General features: G+C 38.5%; 1 protein-coding gene across 12 annotated transcripts in view; it reads right to left on the bottom strand.

Annotated features, from left to right (window-relative positions):
* Positions 1-11277: 11277 nt before the first annotated feature.
* Positions 11278-22363, bottom strand: part of reck (reversion-inducing-cysteine-rich protein with kazal motifs) — a 198153-nt gene continuing 187067 nt past the window's right edge. For all 12 annotated transcript variants that reach the window (XM_069920608.1, XM_069920610.1, XM_069920611.1 and 9 more), the window contains one exon: positions 11278-16432. In XM_069920608.1, coding sequence (XP_069776709.1) covers positions 16226-16432 — 207 coding nt within the window. In that variant the 3' untranslated portion in view covers positions 11278-16225. The remainder of the gene's footprint in view (positions 16433-22363) is intronic.

Here is a 22363-nt window from a genome sequence, read left to right as displayed (position 1 = left end):
TGTCACACTAATTACATTCTACAAGCATTACCTTGAAGCATTTAGTATAAATCAGTTCCCCACATCATCACGTACATGTAATGGTGTCATATCCAACATTTATAATTTTACTTCAATGTAATTAATATGTTTGATTTGTTTCTTTTGCACATTCTTCATTTTTCTTTTAATACTTATTTTGTATAACATCTGGCAACGCGTTTAGTTAAAGGATTTGAGTTTTTCTCCTTTCTTTTTTGAATTATGAGTTTTTTCTTCTAAAAATGTATATATTATTAAGAATATGAATTGGATATGATTTACAATTCATGTATGTTGGTGTTTTACAAAGTGCCTTATTTAGTTTGCCTAACTGTCCATATCATCTTATTGAATAGTACCCTTTTTTGTTTTGCTACGAGTTCAGCGGACCACAAAACCCAGCAGCAATAAAAATTCACCAAGACAAATGTTACTTAAACAAAAGTTGCATTTAATTTTTTTTAAACATAAAAACAAGATCAAACTTTAACTAATTGCTATTAACTTAACCCCCTTCTAATTCTAATCGCACATGTATGTAATGTGTATATGTTCAGGAAAGTTTTTTGATTCACAGTCCAATCTCACTTCTCACTCCTCCAAGTTCCCTGGTTTCAGGCAATTCTTATACTGTGCACAGAAATTAACATTTATGAATTTTCACCAGGCTCTGGTGCTTAAAGGTATTTACCGCTCAGGAAAATCTTATTTGGTTTCAGAGAGAGATTTGTTGCTTGTTGGACACACACAAACTGGTTCCCTCCAATCAGCCACTTCAGTGTCTTGCCAAAGAAACTTGTCTCATCATGGTTTTTCCAAATGATAACCTCTTCTTCCAGGTCACCAGAGTTCCTCTTGTTTCCCTTATTTCAGGAGGAACACTCCAGCTAGTCATTTCCTCTTGTAAGGACTACAAGGGTTTTTCAACAGGCTGAACTCAAAACTCACAACCTGTCTTCAAAAAGGGTTTCAACAGGCTGCCAGCTTGCCATGTTGCAGCCTCCCAAATGCCATTGAAAAACCCTCAAACTGAATTCTCTCTCTCCCTCATTCTCTGTTTGCAAAACCATGTGACCCCTCTTAGAACAGCAAACTGCCACCAGACAGATTGCTGGCACTTTTATCAGTTGCTAAGCCTGGGATTTTGTTGCTTTAAAGACATTAGTCCATTTACTCCACAACATCAGTCGAATTAACACCTACTTGTGAAGTTTCCATAGGCATTCCTCAAAATTCCTGTAAAGTCATTGTGGACATGAAGTCTCTATGCATAGCTCTTGCATTTTAAATGAGAGGTCTTTTGTAAGGTGTTACTCTGTTTGTAAAGTGACCTACACACTAAACCCACACAATTTATCTCTTTTAAAGACATTAATCTTGGATATAAGGTCACCCTCTGCTGGACATCATAACGCACATGTCATGATGTCACCCTTCCATATATATATATTTATATAACCCTGTGTGTCAGTAGCCATGTTAGTCTAATAGAAGTAAAGGATGAGAAAGGCATCAAGTCTCCGAGACTTAATTCTGTGAGTGCATAAAACAGTGGTGACGAGGAACGAAACTAACCCCACACATACTCCATGCACCAACCATGAAAAAGAAAACAACAGAAGAAAGGTAGAAAACAACTACCTAACAACCCCAACAAATTTCCACCAAAAGATCAAGGTGAAAGTACACCAAGATGGTGGAGGGAAAGTTTGGGGAATTCAACGAAGTAGAAGAAAGTTGGGATAACTACGTACAACAGTTTAACCATTACTGCGTAGCCCACAATATTGTGGAAGATCCAATAAACCGCAAACATGCCCTCTTCCTCAGTATAATGGGCAGCAAAACATTCGATCTCCTTAAGACCTTGCTGGCCCCGGAGGACCCAGGGATGAAGATATTCAATGAATTATGCACAGCTCTAAGGAACCATTTAAGCCCCAAACCACCAGTTATGGCAGAAAAGCAATGATTCTATGAAAGGAGACAAGGATCAGGAGGAACAGTAAGTGAAGACCTGGCGTAGTGGAGCACTGTCATTTCGAGCAGTTTCTAAATCAGGCACTGCGAGACAGATTAGTGATGGGGCTGGCAAATCACCAAGCAAGGCAAAAACTATTAGGATTGGATCAAGAGGTTATGTTAAAGATTACATACAGAACTGCCTGCAGCTCTGAAATGGCAGATAAAAACTTGGATGTGGGTCAACCAGACCTACTGGTCGGGAGGTCTTCCTGCCAACAATGCTTCTGTTGTGGGAAATACAACCACCGACCAGAAAACTGTTTCTTCAATAATTCTAAATGCAACCATTGCAAAACAGAAGGACATATCAAAGCTAAATGTCCGCTTCTAAAGTGCAGGTGGCCTGCAATAAACAGGCAGCTAAAGTCAAAACAATTACAGAGAGAGAGAGGCAACCTAGCAACGATGATGATAACAGCCCAACGACTGACCTTCAAGCTCCTGAAATTTCAGCTCCTGAGATATTCCACATCCGAGGAATAAATGGAGAAAACGCAGCAATCTTTACACAGCTAAAACTAAACAGACACCCCATGAAGATGGAGTTACACAGGGGCAGAGGTGTCCCTAATGCCGTTGCATGTAAAGGAAGACTTGGTACCACGCCTCCCGGTAAAAACAGCTGAAATAACTCTAAGATCTGTTACAGGAGACAGAATCAAAGTGCTTGGAAAAAGTACGGTCCAAGTACAATACAAACAGCAGCAACCAAAAACACTCTCTCTCTACATCGTAGATACTCAGGGACCAGCACTCTTCGGAAGAAACTGGCTACAACACATTTCTCTCGACAGTCTGGAAATTGGTTTAATATAAATGTAAACCACACAGACACCTCCCAGCCAGAACTCGATCAAATCCTCAACAACCACGCAGTGGTTTTCCAACAAGATTTGGGGAAAATCAAAGGGGTTCAAGCCAAACTGCAATTAAAAGATAATGCAGAACCAAAATTCTTCAAAGCCAGAACAGTCTCATTTGCTAAGAAAGGAAAAATTAAGGCTGAATTAAACAGACTAAAACATGAAGGCAAATTAGAGCCAATACAAAACAGCGATGGGCAGCGCCCATTGTACCCAAACGAAAAGCAAATGGTGAAATTCGCATTTGCAGTGATTACAAAAACACCATCACTCAAAATACCTGAACACCCAATACCCAAGGCAGAAGAATTGTTCCAAGCACTAAAAGGAGGGCAACAAATCATAAAATTAGATTTGTCACAATCATAATGGATAGAATTGGACAAGAAAATCAAGGGAATATGTGACCATCAATACCCATCTGGCACTATTCACCTGCCTTATGGAATTTCTGCAGCACCTGTGATTTTTCAAGCAACAACGGACAAATGACTACATGGACTCTCAGTTGGGCATAACCTAGATGACATCATCATCACGAGCCAAAATGTCAGTGAACACTTACAAAACCTTGAAAAGGTTTTAACCAGACTACAACAGATAATATACAATTATGAAAGGACAAATGTGTCTTAATGCAGCCCTCAGTAACATATCTTGGGTTTACAATCAGCAATGAGGGGGTACGAATGAATCCAGCAGGAACAGAATCCATTCGCAAGGCCCCATACCCAACCAACAAATCGGAAATACAGTCCTTCCTCAGACTTGTTAATCATGACCAAAAACATAAACCTAATATGTCTACACTGTGCAGCCTGCTGAACCAATTATTCAAGAAAGATCAAAAATGGTATTGGAACACAGAAACTAAAAACACAGAAGATCAACTAAAGGAAATATTAATGTCAACAAATAAGGTGCTGATCCACTACGACCCTAGTAAAGAAGTTACACCAGCTTGGAGTAGAAGTGGTACTATCGCAAATCACAGAAAAAGGTGAGTGGCCAGTAGCGTATGCTTTGCGAACATTAACCACAAGCGAATGCAATTATGCCCAACTAGAAAAAGGATTGGTAATAATTTTTGGTGTAAAAAAAAATTCACCAATATCTTTATGGATGAAAATTCACCCTGATCACAGACAACAAGCCTCCTTGTTTAACCCTGGGGCCACACAAAGGTAAACCAGTATTAGCTGTGGCCAGAATTCAATGATGGGCCATGCTACTCATGGCGTATAACTATGATATAAAATATAAACCAGGAACACTCAACAGCCATGAAGATGCCTTATCACACATGCCACTACCCAAGACAGAATGAGAAGTAATTATTAAATGGCCACCATGAACTATCAGTCGAAGAAGGATGTTTACTATGGGGTACCCGTACAATTATTCTAGCCAAATGGCAAACTACCATGTTATCAGAACTACACAACCATCTGGGAATGGTACAAATGAAGGAACTGGCCCAGATGCATGTCTGGTGGCCCTCCAGACAGAGACGTTGAAACAACAGTAAGAGAATGCAAAGTATGTCAGACAATGCAGCCAAAAATGCTGCAAGCCAAAGCTAACCCATGGAAATGGCCATCTAAACCCTGGTGTCAGATTCAGGTAGATTTTGCTGGACCATTCATAGGTGAAACTTTCCTTATAGCTCCAAATGGCCAGTAGTTTCACAGCTGAAAAACACTAAACCAGATCCCACGATTTATTGTCTATGATCCATCTTTGCCTCTTATGGATTGCCTCATGAATTAGTTACAGACAATGGGCCTCAATTTACATCAGAACATTTTTAAAAATTTATACATGACAACAATATCAGACATATTTTGTCTGCACCCTATCACCCATGTATTAATGGGGAGGCAGAATGTTTTATACAAACATTCAAAAAAGCAATGAAAACCATGAAACTTCTAAAGGCCTCTTGGACACACAAAATTGCAGATTTCCTATTGGGATACAGAAACACTCCACATTCTACCACAAACACACGCCACCATAACTCATGTTTGGCCGCAACCTGTGGACGAGGCTGTCCACAGTTCACCCAGACCTGGGTGTCTGATTACAAAAAAACAGCATCGCTACAAACCTCACCTAGAACATTGGAAGTGGGCTAGAGAGTTCTGGTACAAGATTATAGTTAGTATAAAGACCCATAGGTGGTAGGAGTAATCTTACAAAAATTGAGCCCCTGTTCATATTCTGTTCTAGTGGGGACATCTAGTGGAAGTGACACATTGACCAATTACGAGCATTGACTGACACTAAGGCCCATGAACTGTCTCATGAATTGGAGGAGGTGGAATAAGACCTGCTGTGGCCTGCCCCGACTAACCCACCCTCAGACTAAGTGGGAGGTGGACAGAGACGGTCACAGAGCCCAGCAGTCCACTAAGGAGCCCAGTAACTGAGACATGCAGCCAGGAGGGCAGCGAGATGGGCAGTCGCCGCCGAAGGTCAGCGAAGTCGGGCAGTCACCGTCGACCTGACTGTCTATGGGTCTTGAGCAAAAACCGGCACAGCAAAACACAACAAGGCGTTCCAATAGAGAAAGAAGTCCACCCAAACACCTTAAGGACTATGTTCTGATTATTATTAAATACTTTCCCTTTTATAATTACTCATGAGATGTATTCTAATTCTCACGTAGTCCTGAGCCTGATGTAATCTTATTAGTTCAAAGGGGCCCAATCAGCATTTATTGCACGGGGTGGGGGGAAAGAGTGTTGGGTATAAGCCTGCCCTCTGCTGGACATAATGATACCCACGTCATGACATCACCCTTCCATATATTTATATCACCCTGCATGCCAGTGGTGATGTTAAATGAAAGTAGAAGTAAATGATGAGAAAGCATCCCAATGATGAGTACATACACAATTAATATATAATATAAAATATAATATACCCCATAAAAGTTCATATAAGTGACTGTCCATATCATCTTTTTGCCAAATGCAGCTCAGAAGATGCCAAGGAGGGTACTGAGGAAAGCTGTGGGATGCTCCAAGCGAAGCCCATTGTAAGATGAGGTTTAAAATATAGGAAAAATGCTGCTTTCAGAAAATTTAGATTTGCACGTATAGATACTCCAAATGTGAAGAAATGGAGGGAAAAAAAGTGAAAGATTCAGCCAAAGAGGATGTCAAATGTTAGACAGAAAATTAAGTCATATAGCTGTGGTTACATGAAAGATAAAATGATGTCCCATTGAAAATACACAAGGGAGAGGAAACAATACTTAAAAAAGTACATTTGAAGGCAAAGTTGCTGATTTGATTATTAAATAAATTCTGGGGATGGATGGCCTTTACTCCAGACAGGAGGTAGAGTTAAAACTGTTTGGTACTTCTCTTTTATAAACAATTATAATTGGAAATTCAGAAGAATATGCAGAAGAAAAAAAAATGAATAAATGCTTTCCATGGTATATCTGTGGAAGTTTGAGAGTCTTTGGTGACATACCAAATCTCAAACAACTCAAAGTATAGCCACTGGTGAGCCTTCTTCGTGATTGCATCAACATGGAGACTCCAGATGTTGACACCAGGAATTTGAAGTTCTTGACCCTCTCCACTACTGAGCTCACAATGAGGACTGGGTCGTGTTCCCCTGACTTCCACCTAAAGTTCACAATCATCTCCTTGGTTTTGCTAACATTGTTAAGGTTGTTGGTGTGACACCACTCAATGAGCTAATCTCCCACCTATACGCTTCTTCATTGACATTTGTGATTTCTGCCAACAACTGTGGTGTCATCAAAAAATTTGTAGATAGCACTGGAATTGTGTCTGGTCACAGTCGGGGGTGTATAGTGAGTAGAGCATTGGGCTAAGCATGTATTCTTGGAGTACACCCGTGTTGATAATCAGTGAGGAAGAGACATGGTTTCAAATTCATACTGACTGTGGAAAACTGTGGTCTTCTGATGAGGAAGTCAAGGATATAGTTGTGGGGTGGGGGGAGGGGGGAGGTGGGTGTGCAGAGGCCCAGGGTTTCATCATTTACTTCAATATTTATTTGCTCCATGAAGATTTTCAGTGGTGAATTGACATAGAATTCATTTATCAACCATACTAACTCTAAGTAATAATCTGGCCATATATGCACTGCTCCCAAAGGCTTGTTCGCACATAGAAGCTGCAGAAAGATCAAATACCTCAAAGGGAAAAACAGAGATTGTCTTCTCTAGCATCAAAAGTAATCAAGTCGGCTTTGATTTTAGGTCTTTCCTTAAAAAGCAGAAATGTCAGGCAACTCATCAAAATCTTACAAATGGTGATCCTGTCTGGAGCCATGTTTCCATCTAACAATGGCAATGAGTATCAAGCCCATTGTAGTTAAATAGAATACTCATCAATATATCACACCTTTTTTCCTCAAGATCTTCTGGCCACTAATTGTGTCAGCTGAATGCAGTGTGAATAATTTTCCAGGGTAATTCAATATATTGCATCAACAATTAATCTCAATGGGCAAATCAGCACAAAGGCTTGCAGTTTTGATTCTATACAAATATGAGAATACATGGATTGCATTCAGAGCACACACTGTCAGTAAAGTCCTTTGCTAATTGGAAGCCGTTAGTGTTCAACTTGCTTGCAAGATCAAGAATTTAGGAGGTAGAAAGAGAGGTGATTTGGTAGACTTCTGCAAGCAGATGTTTCCAATTGGCACATTCCAAGGTGCATGAATACATGCTGAGAAACACTGAAACAGGGAAGGCCGAGGTCAGAAAAAGGATCATGATCTCAGGTCCTTCCATCACTGAACACTGAAGGGCTGAGCCCTGTATAACAGCTTCTCAAAAGCTTCAGATGTATTGTTTAACTTGGAAATGAGTATTGTAGGAGAATGCATTAATATGATAGAACAATGAATGTAGAGAAAAGTCACATACTTGTTTCATTTTTGAAATAAAGAATACAAGTACAAGGCCAAGGCCCACTGTCATTTCCATCCAGGCAACTGGGATAACTCGCACTTTACCTTCCACCTTAAGTAGTGGAATTTGAAAACTTTTTAGTGTTCATACTTGCTTTCGACAAACAATAATTGATCAATATATTGATTTCACTTTAATATCTTTTTCATCTATTACTCTCATATGCCCTCTGCTTTTGCCACTATTTTATATTCATCAGAAATCAAAAGCAGTTAAAACAGGGCTTCCCAAACTTTTTAAGCTCACCGAACCCTTTTTGGGTGCACTTGGAAATTGCAGAACCCAATCGTCAATTAGTTTAAAAGACTTGGTATATACACAGGGTTGGTGCCATTGATGGGAGGGGCCGCATTTGCAGGCTAGCAGTAGCGACTAAAGCTCCTCGATATATTACTGTTTGAAAAGACACCAGTCCGAGACCAAGGGTCTCCCCTTCCCCGAACCCGTTGTTGCTTGCTGTTCTGCCCCGATTTCAACGACTGACCATTTCTCCCCATGGATGCATTCTGACCTGCAGATTTCCTCAAGTCACCTTTATTTATCGATCACACTATGCTTGCACGGTGAAGATGAGATAGCTTTTCTCCAGGACCATGGAGCAGATTTACATAAATGTTAGAATAAAAGTTAAACACATTGAAATATTAAAACATACACAGTAAAAGTCCATGGTACATATCCACTTATTTTTTGGGAATTCAGGAGACCTGAGGGCTCAGGGGGAAAAAAGCCATTGCCCAATCAGGATAGAAGGACCCGAGTGCTATGGTACCTCCTACCAGATGGCAGAAGGGAGACGAGTTCACATGAGAAGTGTGTGGAGCCCTTCACAATGTTTATTGCCTTTCGCCTGCATCAAGTGTTGAAAATGTCCTTCATGGTGACAGCCCACAATGATCTTTTCCGCTGACTTCACTATCCTCTGCAGAGCTTTGCGGTCCGAGCTGGTACAGCTTTCAAACCAGGCGGTGATGCAGTTGCACAGGATGCTCTCGATACATCCTCTGTTGAATGGAGGGTGGGAGATGAACTTTCCTCAGCCTTTGCAAGAAATAGAGATGCTGCTGGGCCTATACTCTTTCTCCATCAATTCCTTGTCTGCCCAAGATTCCAGCATCGATAGACTTTTATAAGTTCTCATAAAGAAGTTAATAAAGAAGTTAATAAAGAAGTTATCCTTTTGGCTCTAGGGTGGGTCAAGACAGCATCCACTCAACTCATCAAACCCAAACCCATGGACATGGGACTCTTGTGGCTGCCTTTCCTCACTTGTCATTCACCTTTTTAAAAAATTTTCAAAATCAAGCATCTGGCACCTAGGGCAAGCCTCTCCCCCTGCCCATGTGCAGCTGGACCCCAGAGCAGGAGCAGGACAACCTACCTGAACTGATGGTTGCTCCAGCACAGGCAGCCCCACTGCACTCCCATGCCGAGGTGGCAAACCATTGCACCATCACTTGTTTTAACAAGAAGGAAGGCACTGGATCCAAGTTGTTGTGATCATGCGAGTCAAACCAATGAATGGCCCTCTCCTCTTCAGCAGCAGGTTAGTTCCAGCAGCTCAGGTTGCACCATCCGTCAATGGGAAATGGAGCACACCACACAACTCTTGCCATGCTGATCACATATGGGGAGTGAGTACTGTGGATTAGACAGGGAAGAGTGACCCACCTCCAGTGAGCCGAGATCCCGTGGAGAAAACTAGGTGCCTCATAGTAAATCTGGTTGGTTCAGGGAGGGGATATTGTTCAAGCTACAAAGGAGATTTTTTTCTTAAATTCACACATCAACCTTAACACTGTGTAAACATTGGTGCAAGTAAGGAACGTGGTGGTGGTATGATTTGCAACCCTGACACTACTTCTCTCTTCTGGTGAATCGTGACAATGTGAGCTGCACTGGCAGGGAAACAGCAGGTGAACAATACCCAGTTGCAACATGAGACACGGGGATCCTTTGCCTAAGCACGCCTTCACAAATCACGGGAGCTTTTAACCTTCCAAAAAGACTGATTACCTCATCGTTGGACAGGCATAATCCAGCAAAATAAATCGATTTAAAATGAATAACCAGTGTGGGATTACAAATAAAACAGACCTCCCTGATTTCCTCAATCAAGAATTTTCTTTAATCACTGCAGACCTCAGTGTCTAACTTCCGAACAAAAAGTCAGCCTGACACAACGGAGATCATTAACCTTTCCACTATGGCAGAGGTTAATTAAACCTTGAAAGAACAAGGAGTGTGGTGTCTGGACTGGTTACTTCACTTGGCACTTGGGGAACTGCATTTCCTGTGTCCACAGGCAGCAGTGTAATGTCAAGAATGCATCACAAGAAGGCATTCAAAAGGCAACCGTGCCAACCCCACCCCCCTCACTCCGACTCTGGATCCTTTGATGGACAAGCGAGCCCGGGCACCGATTAGAGCCGGAGGGGGCAGGTATTGTGCAAATAAGTGGCCGAGGTGAGTGTCAGCAAACAGTCACACATCTCCCCCTACTACATCTCTGCCATTTCTTCTGAGGAATCCCCAGGCCTTTCCACGGAACCCAGTTTGTGAAACCCTGAGTTAAAGATAAAGCAAGTTTTCAGTAAGAGATAGGGAAAGGGGAGAGAACGAAAGAACAAAAAAAAGATCTGTTATAGCATACAAGGCAGAAGAGATTAAATGATTAAAAAAGATTGTGCAGAAGAGTGATCACAAGAAATAAAGATGAGAATATGGCAAGAGAAGGTGTCAGTTGGAATAGAAGAGACACTACTGAGAATTTCTGCCTGGAATGTTAATGGTAGTAGTTATGAAATAACATTGTTAAATTATTAAATCACTGAACTCAATTTTCATTCAGGCCCTCAGTTTAATGAGGGTCAACATCATGGAGTATTAGAAAACATTTCTTCACTCACTTACATCTGAGTGGCAATCTTTCTTTAGATTTTTCATTAATCTTTCCCTTATCCTTCACTGATAAGGTGGTTTAAGGCAAAAAAAAAACCAACCCACTTTATAAATGGGTAATATTCCCACAGATGCATCAACCTGAAATCCTCATTTAAATGATATCTGGCTTTTAAAATAGACTAGTCCTAAACATTACTCAATGCTGTAGTTTCACATCTAGTAATATTCTGATTCCCAGTTTAATATTGAGGCCATAATTACAAATAACTTGATTATTCATGTATTTGAGAGTGTAATCATTTGACTGGGACAAATGGATAATACCAGGATCTCTCACAGGTTCAGCATGTTAATACTAAATCAGCAATAAAGTTTGTGTGGAAATGCCAGAGAGGAAAATTCCCATATTTTCTGTAACAGTTAATAAAGCAACAATCAGTGAAATGTAGAAGGTTACGAGTCTTCTGAAAAACTATTATAATCCACAAAACACAAACATTTCACATACTTAAAATACTTTAATAGAATTACCATGTATAACATAAATATTGGTATTTTTCCAAGGACAACTAGTCCTTGTACTGTGATACTTTGCCTACATTAAGTGCCTACAAGTTCACAAAACTAAAACTGATGAAAATTTGATTTTTTTGCCCATCTTCCATTTAAAAATCTTCTGGAAGGCACCTAGGACATAATACTGAAGATATAACAAACTTCATATAAAAGATTGGTCTGCATGTGCGCCAAGTACAAAAATAAAGAGCAAAAAATAGAGATAAAGATGGCACACAACATTTAGCTTGATAGTACAATGTCACATAGTTTAGAAATGGATTTAATTTGAAAATTATCCATCAATTATCATGCATTAATACTTTCATATGGCACTTCATAAAGTTGTATATCAAAACCATAAAATTTTAAATAGCATATACACTATAAATATTTCAGTTCTAGCCCATGAATTAAACACTTGATTTCTGTAATCTTTTAAGGATAATTAAAATCATACTTTTCAGCTTATTTTATACATTTAAATGATTGTCATACTGTAAAAATGTCTTCAACATTTTAACAAAAATAGAGAGCAATTCTATTACTCAAAGAAGTTGGCAAAGCTCATTTAAAACAATGCAATTATCTGTAAAATGGCGAGATCTTGCATTTGGGTGCTGCATTGTATAATGGCCTTAAAAAGACAGCATCCATTACTTTCACACCATAACTACTAACTCTCACTACACAAGTAAAAATTGTTATTCTTAAAGGGGAAGGAAAGTTACTTATTCAAAGTATTCTACATATAAATATTTAAAACATTCAATATCTCCCACCCTCCCAGCATTCCTTCCCCTTTAACTAAAAATAGATAACCCAACGTTTCAATGCAAGAGTACATTTTCTGCACTTTAAAAAGGCAACACTGGTGAATAACTGTGCAAAGAATCCTACTTCATTGTTTGTCATCTTTAACTTCAATACATTTCATTCAAATATTTGCAGAAAATGTATTTCATTTCTAATCAAATGTTACAGTTCAATTTTTTTTCTTTTTTGGTTACACTTAAAGAAGCATGAACAAATTCTTTAAAGGAAAACACCTATCTACAATTTCAAACAAAACATGTGTGGTGAATGTCTGCCAAGCTGCCTGTCTCCCCTCTGGCGAGCCTTGCTGTACTAACATTGGCCTTGCATTATCTCTACTATTAAGGACACTCCCCTTGGGTATAACTGTGTATGCACCTATTGTCTTTCATTATTGTACCATGAGTTTCTGCTAATAAAAGCCATGATTATTGTTTGACCACATCGTCTTTGTTTACTTCATCAACTGTCACTTCAACATGATTTAGTATAAAATGATCAGATGGTTGAATTGATGTCACAAGTCTTAGCATTTATTACAAATATTTTAGTATGAATGCTTTGGTTCTCAAAGGCCAACAGTTAAGTTGATATGCTAAGAATGGTCTGCAATGGTGTAATAAAGGAAACGCAGGAACTGGGACCCTGGTGTATTAACAGTTGCATGAGAACCATCATCCCTGCCAGTGGAATGGGAGAGTAATAACAAGGATCTAAGGAACTAAATGGGATTTGGAGCTGCAAAGAGTGGGAATTTGGGAACTAGAATTTGAATGGAGTGTGGCAAACCTTAATAGGACGATGTTTAATTTCAGGAATTCCAGGTAATAGAGTTTTACTGTATTTAGTAGATTCTTGAAACTACAATAAGAAGGGTCAATGCTAACTATTATAAATGGATAGGTTCAAAGAGACATCAAAATTGATTTTGATTGTAAAGAGCATTTAAATACAGGTTCACAAATAATAGAGCTGTATGAAATTTTGAAAATTGATCGAATGAATTTGAATTTCGAACAGATTAAATCCCAACCCAGATCAAGGCATTAAATTATATGATTTGGGAAGGGTATGATTAAGTTACCCAGCAGACAAGAGTATCTAGACAAGTTCAGTGCAGTGCTTAATGAAATACTTTGCACTTTCTACATCATAAAATTAATTTAAAAACACTCAGCGTGTAGTGGAAATATTTTACAAATGTTACTACTGTTACACAGGGAAATGTTTCAGCAAGTAACACACTGTTTTGAAAATGGTAGTGAGGTAAGTGGCCAGATAGATTTTTTTCAGTATCCATCAGGTACAAATGATGCCTGGATATAGTGCAACTAACTTATTTGAAGAATGCCTCATAACCCCCAATATAAATTTGAACAGGCAAAACAAATGCCCCAATTTATAGGAAAACTTGCAAGACAACACCACCATTGCAACATTCTTACTGTTGCAATTAAGTTTGTGTCCTTAAGTTTCTGGAATGGATTCTGAATCCATGTTCTGACAAGGAAGTAAGTATATTAGTTATTCACCCTGCATTTTACTGTTTATCACAGGACACACCATATATATGTGGCTCTGTCCCTTACTGTGGTTACCATGAACCTGGATCAAAGTCACAGAAGTGAGGGTTCTTATAAAATTCAATTCATATCATAATAATATTGTATAAATTAAATGAAGGATAAAAATGGTGTTAAAATCTATATCATACTCTGTTTTGCTCTTTCAGGGATCAAGTGGCAATGATCATCATTCTCTAAATATAAAATCCATTATCAATAAACTTGTTCATGCTCTTTAAAAAGAAAGTGCTACCATTTCCTTCAAAGGTACCTTGTAATACTGATTTAGGATGTAAACTTAATACAATGATAATGAACATAAATATGGAGAACTACATTCGTTTATATTGGGCAAGAATTAAGCAAAGTTATGGGTGAGTGCTTCAGAACACAGTAGTGAATAACTTAAATAATGCAATTAACTACTTAAACTAAGAATATTTAGTGATGTCAAATTTTTCAAGTTTCATTAATGCTTTATCAGCCAAAAGTTAATAATTTGGCTCCTAAAGGTTCTGTTTTATTAGAATTTCCACTTTCCATTATCCCAAAATAGACTTACACGCAACCATAATTTTTCACTTTGCTTGTTAAAAGTGAGGAGTAAGATCGTTAAGGCTTTTAAAATCATTTCAGTTTTGTTGTATAATCCGAATCAGATCCAGATTACTAGATTTATTGAACTATGTCCATCTGCACTTGCCCTACAAATTATTTTTCTTTCACTTCTCAAGGTAACTCATCAGCTTTTGAGCAGCTATATTCCAGATCATAATCCTTTATTCTACAGACAAATAGCAGGATTTGTCTGAAGAGTATGGCAACAATAATTATTCATTCCATTTTCATGTCTCAAAATAAATGATTTATAAGATTATTTAATGACTACTTGCTGTACTTATGAAATTCAATAGGAACTTCGAGTTTTGAACAATAAATGTAAAGAAAGTGGGTGTGTATTTTTCAAGTTTAAATTAACTTGACTTTTTAAAGAGGTGAGGTAGTCTAAAGAGGTAGAAATAGTGCTGGTGAAGAGCCTGCTATGGACAACCCTGTCTTGGGTACCAAAATTGATAGTTTAAATAGCAACAAGAAGAAAAAAAACTCCAATAATTTACCACCCTCAGGAATTTAGCGATACATCAGTGGCAGATTTGTTTTTTGGGTTACTCTAATCTCCAAGAACTAATATAGTGCAACCCTCTTCCCACCTCCTCCCCCCCCACCCCCACTCCCCTGGAAAGGGCCAATTCCTCACTACATAATTTTTTAATTTCTTTCATCTTGCTGAGTTTAAAAGAAGTGCAAAAAAAAGGGACCCCAGTGAATTTAACGGCAGCACAAATACAACCAGGCATTCCCAATGCTGAACCTTTGGAATTTACAAACAAGAGGGCAGCAGGTTATCGGAGTTACATTATGGTTAAGCTTGATACAAGTTTGAATGCCAGCTAAAAGAACTACAGCAGAAGTAATAGTGGTAAAATGAAGATTTCAACCATTTGGATCAATAAGACAAGGCCTCAAGAATATTAAAATGAACAATAAAAATGAACAACAAACAAGAAGAAATCATAGCAAAGGCAGCAGTAAACACTGGATGCAATCTGTTGAAAGAAATTGGAAAGTAACAAGTAGAGTGAAATCAACACTGCCCTGGATTACTACTTTTTTTTTGGAAGTAATCTAGAGAAGTAGAGGTTGACTAAACAAGCAGCTAATACTGTAGTTAAGATACAGAGGAGTTCTGCACAGAACCTACCCAAGATCATGCAACACTTAAAGAGACCAGAGTGCAGGTAATATCTTGAGTACAATAATTGAATTAGTAATATTGGTTACTCCAGGAGAATTAATCATGCCTGTTGCAAAATAAATTATTGTAATGGTCAAAATATAAGATATAAAATTAATTTTTACTTGATGAATTAAAATTAAATAAGAGTGTTTTTAGTTTTAAGTGACAATTAACCAAGTGTTGAGAATAGGGAACTCACAGCAGTGGTTGAACTAGATATAATAGATTGATGTAAGGAATAGACAGACAACAGGCAGAATAGGATATTCATGTGAAGTTTAAACATTTCACACAGAACAATTTTCTCAGCTGCAGATTCTATGTAAATGTGGAACTGCAACAGTATAAATGATTTCCATTGAACGTTAAAAATGGCCAGAGTCCAAAGGGTTAAGATGTAAATTTTTCCCCCCAAAAAATCACCCAAACCTTCAACTATCAACTTAATTTTTTTTTAATTGAAAGATTAAATTTAACCTGAATTCATTGAAAATAAAATAGATATCTCTTCATCAAAAAGGATGGGATAAAGATTCAATTTGGATTTTTACCTCTAATTAAAAAGTTGTAAAGCTTAAGCTTTGTAGAGCTCACTCTATCATAATTATGTAGGGATTTGCAGTTCAGTCATTCGACAGACCTTCCAAATGCAGTTCATTGGCAAATTAATTGCTATTTTGTTCGAGTAAAGACATACAAATATCAATTGAAATCACAAGAACCCTGACAATGCATAAACTAGGTTGAGTGAAAGTGCAGCTGAGGAGAGGATGGTCATTGCAGAGTCAGATAAATCCCTTGAAGAGACTTCCACCTGTGAGGTAGTGAGTGCTGACAGAGGAACATGGGCCATTAATGCCGGGCTAGCAGATTGGATCAGGGAATCTATCTTTTCAGCTTCTTTATTACAAGCATCAATCTGCAATTTAAAATAGACATGTTATGAATAATTCAAGCACTGTAACCACTGTAAAAGTTTTTTAAAAAGTTCAGGATCATCTAGAATAGTTTGAATCACAATGAAATAGAGTGGAATTATACATTTTACAGTAGTCTGACAGAGACATGGAATAAATAATTGCACTCAGATGAGTTTGATTTTGTTTCTTACAAAGATACCTCTAAATTTGTACTTAAATTGTATTTTTAATTCAAAGAAATAACCCAGACATGTCACAAATATGAAACATTTTGCATTCACATCCTACCTTTTGTGACTTTGATTATAACTATGAGTATATCATAACTGTGGCAGCCAAATGTAAAAGTAAAACCCAAAGCAGCAAACGTTTAAGTACTTATTTAAATTTAGAGATACAACACAGTAACAGGCCCCACCGGCCCGTGCTGCCCAGATATATCCATGAGACCAATCAACTGTCTACCCCCATATGTCTTTGGAATGTGAGAGGAAACCAGAGCACCCAGAAGAAACTCATGCAGACATGGGGAGAACTTACAAAACTCCTTACAGACAGTACTGGATTTGAACCCAGGTCACTGACACTGTAATTGTGTTGTGCTAACCACTACACAAACCATGCTGCCAAAATGTTGGCTGCGAGATAAATATTGGATAAGATTAGGGAAATAGGAGCTTGGTTTAAAGTTTCATTGGAAAGGTGACAAGTCTGACAGCCCAGAAACTTGGTTACAGCCAGAGTCCAACCCTTCAACCCATAATCAGTAGGCCATTCTGATACCATAGAGGGACCTGAAAATGTAATTTTAATCATGTTACATGAAGCATAAATAAAGTTGAACTATAATTAGTGACAGCCTAAATTCTGTTCACAAGTCTCTAGAGTATACTTTTTAATTATTTAAAAAAAAAAATTAATATTTAGACATAGAGCAGAGAAACAGGCCATTTAGCACGAACCCATGCCACCCAATTAACCTACGCCCATGGGGAAAACCCATGCAGGCACAGGGAGAACATACAAACTCCTTACAGACAGAGGGATTTGAACCCCACTCCTGATCGCTGGTGCTGTAAAGGCATGTGCTAACTGCTACACCAACCATACTGCCATTCTTCAAGGTATGATTTTCTGAACAATGAGAGAGCTACTGCCAAATTGGAAGGTAGGTGGAGATGCTTTGGAATAAACTTAACCGTTGAAATAAACTTAGCTAGTTGAAATCTGCATCACCTATATCAGTATACAGAGTATGAGGGAGGTACAAGAGACCTTGATTGGAAGAATTGTGTTGAATGGATGTAAAGCCTGGACCAGAAGAATGATAGACATATTGAGGGGAAAAAAAATGAGGATTTAAAATTTGTTACTTTGGAGAATGGGAAGAAAATTGGGTGATGGATGAGGCTTAAGGTGGAATGCAACAAATGTATGTGTGGATAACCCAAAGATGCTGGAGCATAAAGATAACAAGGAGATGCATGTTGGCTATCGGCTTGGAGGGGCTGAGGTACGGGTTCAAATAATGAAGGAAATAGTACAATTAAACCTGAAATATTGGTCAGAGAGTGCCAGAGATATTGACAACCAGACAGAGATTCAGAGGTAAGGGCACAGATTGTGCTGAAACCTAAAACTTCAGTTGCAGGATTATGACTTATTCTACTAGATGCAAATCAAGCAGTATCACAGATTGGAACCATTAAAGAAGTGGAGCCAGGATAACACAAAACCTAAACGCCAGACCTACAGTCATCACTGAATGGTAAACTGTACTAAGCGGAGGTAGCTAGGGCTCTGAAATTATGTAGAGGTATAAAAAGACATTGATAGAGCCATTTAGTATAATTCACACCGTGAGTGATTAATTTCATTGAGACCATCAAACAAAAGTGAACAGAGAAAAACTGAGATAGCCAAGGCATGGACAGAAGTGTTCAATACTAGAGACTCTGAGCCTAGTTTCATGACTACAATTAGTCCTGTTTCACGAAAGATGAAAAGGTTAAGATTCTGACAGCCTTTTTTAACATTTTTAATCAAAGATAACTTGGCTTAACAAATAAACATCATGCCTTTGACTCACTTCCAAAATATAAAGGTTGTTTGCACTTTGTAACATAAAGTCTTATTGGCCCATGGGTTCCTTTCCCTAGAGAAGTTTTTTTTTAATTTAGACCAGTGGTTTCAACCTTTCTCTTTCCACTCACAGACCACTTTAAGTAATCCCTATGCCATCAGTGCTCTGTGATTACTAAGGGATGGCTTCAGGTGCTATGAGAGTGGGAAGGGAAGGTTGAGAACCACTGCTCTAGACCCAATTGTTACTGAAATATTTTGCTTGAGAAAAATTGTCATTGACCCATTTCCTTTGGAGTTAGGAAATAATGCACATAACGAGTCAATTAGGTATGATTAAAACAGTGGTTTTCAAACTTTTTCTTCCCACCCACATACCACCTTAAGCAATCCCTTCCTAATCACAGAGCACCTATGGCACAGGGAATGCTTAAAGTGGTATGTGAGTGGGGAAGAGAAAGATTGAGAACTACTGATATAGACGGTAACAGACCATTTTGGCCCATGAGCCTATGCCACCCAATTAACCTACAACCCCCAGTACATTTCAAATGGCGGGAGGACACTAGAGCCCCCGGAGAAACTCCACGCGGACATGGGGAGAATGAACAAACTCTCTACAGACAGCACCGGATTCGAACCCCAGTCCCAATTGCTGGCACTGTAACAGAATTGTGCTAACCACTGCATTAACCGTGCTAACCACTTCACTAACCGTGCCACCCATAAATTATCTTTGAATAATCCAAGTTCCAAGAGGCTCTTAATGCAAAACAAGTCCCCAGTTGATTTTACTTCAATTCCCAACATTACCATTTGACTGCCACTTTTATGCTTACTTGGCTCAGTGAGTCCCCTTACACTCCAGGTGTAGCTATCTTTAAAGATTGGAATGCTAAAAGAAGCCATATTTTTCTTTTAAAAATCAGGGTCAACATCATTCTACAGTTTACGTACAAACTCCCAATTGCTTCCATTACTGACAAAGTAAAGCATTATTAGCATTTTTCTTGCCTGCCAAACCTCCCTCTACCATTTGCTTTTTGCCATCTCATTTCTCTAGCCACATAGCAATGTACTCTTTTTAATGGCATGACCCATTATTTCCTATTATATTTCTCATCAGAGTTCTTATGAATCAACACATATGCCTCTCCTTAATCTATCCTTTTATTTTGTCAAAAAATGTTACTAGTTGTTAAAACATCACTATGAGAAATAAACACTGACTAGCACAAATCTGTTCAGTTTCTCCATCAGCTGAGGAACTGGTAATGGAAAAGAAAGCTGAATTTTTATCAAGTTGCAAACACCATCAAGTATAAATTCAAAATTAGGACATTAGAAATATTGATCTTTTTCAAAATCCTGGTCCACCTGAGAAATCAGATTTGGTGTTAAGTTTATCATCTTGGGCAAAAGAAAGCACCTCTGAGAATGCAACACACTTGATGGACAGCCTTTGTGCCCACATGTCGTAAGATGGTTATAAAATGAATGTTTGCACGATGATACTGCCACAAAACACCAAATTTCATGTCTTGTCATTGACAATAAATTCTGATTCTAATCTGCACTTGGGACTTACATCTATACTCTCCTCAGAGGCAGAACTTGTACACATTGAGTCAATTTCCTCAGCTTACTGCAGTATTGAACTCTCTATCCAATGTAAGCCTTCCTTTAATAAAAAAATGTTTACCTATGACCTTCTAGCCTTCCTGGCTGCTTATTTTGTATATATTTTCTTAAAATTTGATTTCAGTAATGTTCAGAATATTGGCCAAGGATAATATTAGTTTACAAAGAAAACATATTATTGGCAGTTTTCAGGACTGATTAAATCAGATTTTCTACAGTTAAGGACAGAAAAGATGTTGTTACATTGCTGAGTGTTTTGCTTGGAGCACTTATCAAAAGAGGATTTCAGAGAAAACTGAATACAGTAGGGTAGTAATATCACAGGATTTAGTTTCCCTAAATAGACAACATGGTCGGGAACAGCACTGTGATTTGTGAAGAGCCATGCACGTTTCTTGCTTGAAGAAGATACTATACTGGATCTAGGATACTGGATCTAAGTACAGCTTCCTCCTCCAACACCCCCCCCCCCCCCACCAATTATAAATATCCAACTTATGGACACATGTACGAGCATTTGGGAGACCAGCAAGGTGGATGGGGATGAGTTTGCCCACTGCTGCAGGGCTGCAAAAACTTTCTCCCGAGTGGAATCTGAACATTTAAACATGCCTTCTCTTCCCTTTTCACCCCACCCTGCTCTGGTGGCAACAATTTGGGGCACGGTTGAGCAGAGCAGACTTGCTCAATCACTGAATCAGTGCGACCAGCTGGCAGCCAAATTTCCCATGCCTGCTCCCTCTCCCATCACAGTTGCTTCTGTCGTCCTCTACCCCACACTGCTTTTGTTCATTTCCAACTTGGGATTTCGAGCATTTCTTGGGACCTGATGTCTCGGTAGTGCTACTTCATTATATTGGGTGGAATGTGCTTCAGGGGAGAATTGAAGGTTGTGACAATATTTGCATTTATTCATTTTTTTGGGAATCTAAATGACACCAGCAAGGCAAACATTTCTTGCCTATTCCAAATCGTTGAAGGTGGTGATACGGTCTCCTTAGTGCCGCAAATATCCCTAGATGTACACAGGAGACAAAAAGCAAAGGAGAGAATTGGGAAGTGGAATGAGTTCCAAAGTATTGAATCTCAGCAGCTAAAGCTGTGTGCAATGACAGAACAATTAAAATTGGGGTGTTGAGGGGTCCCAGGGATCCAAATACCTTAAAGGATTGGCAGACAAGAGAAAATAACAAATAATTCCACCAGTTTTCTCAATAGTTTATTTGGATGATATCTCTGCTCATCCAAAACTGGCTGTTGGACATTTATTTTGATACGTATTCAGAAACTGCCCAAGAGGTTGAGATGGATGGCAGTAAGGTGAAGCTGTGTCGACACAATGATGTTAGAACATAAGAAACAGGAGGAGTTGCCATTCGGTGTCAAGACAAACAAAAACAAAAAGGTATTTGAAGGTCTCGATAAGTCAATGGGATAAAAAGAATCAATGTTTTGGGACAAAGATCTTTTATCAGTTTCTCCCTCTTGAGCTGATGCCTGATGAGTGTTTCCTGAGTTTTTATCTTTTGTTTAGATGAGTTTTTTTTCTACCATCTGTAGTTTTTTGGCCCCACCAGTGGATGATTAGGTACAGAATTCCAAAGGTTCACAATTCTCACAAAAGAATTTACTTCTTATCTCAGTGTTGAGAGAATGCCAGGTTCCAGATGCATCGATCGGCGAAATAGTCTTATAACAACCTCTTTGGGCATATTCTCACTCAGAATGCCGTACATTTCCTTAAGTTCTCCTGAACTTAAGGCCCATAATATTCATTACCATGAATAAAACACAAAAATAGTAGAAATACTCAGAGGTCAAACAGCATCTTGTGGAGAGAACAGTTTTAATATTTTTGGCTAACTTTGACTAACCTGCAGAGAATTTCCAGCTTTTACTGATTTTACTTCATATTTTTGGCAATTGAATTTGAGACTGCTGCATGACTGATAAACTGCTCATACAAATCCTCCGTGACTCTACTATTTACTTAACAATAATATTTATTTATTTTAATATTTGTATACACATATTGTTTGTCTGTGTGTTTTGCATCGAGGATGGGAAAACATTGTTTTGTCAGGTTGTACTGTACAACTGGATAATAAATAAACTTGAATTTGTTTTTCAACCCTCACAATGCATCAATTCAGTCAACTTTTACAGCATCAGCTCTAAGACAAGTACATTCTTTGTTTAAATAAACA

This window comes from Narcine bancroftii, chromosome 2, assembly GCF_036971445.1.
Source record: "Narcine bancroftii isolate sNarBan1 chromosome 2, sNarBan1.hap1, whole genome shotgun sequence".
NCBI classification, from domain to species: domain Eukaryota; kingdom Metazoa; phylum Chordata; class Chondrichthyes; order Torpediniformes; family Narcinidae; genus Narcine; species Narcine bancroftii.
Note: the sequence above shows the minus strand (reverse complement) of the source record. Positions and strands in the feature narration are given on the sequence as shown.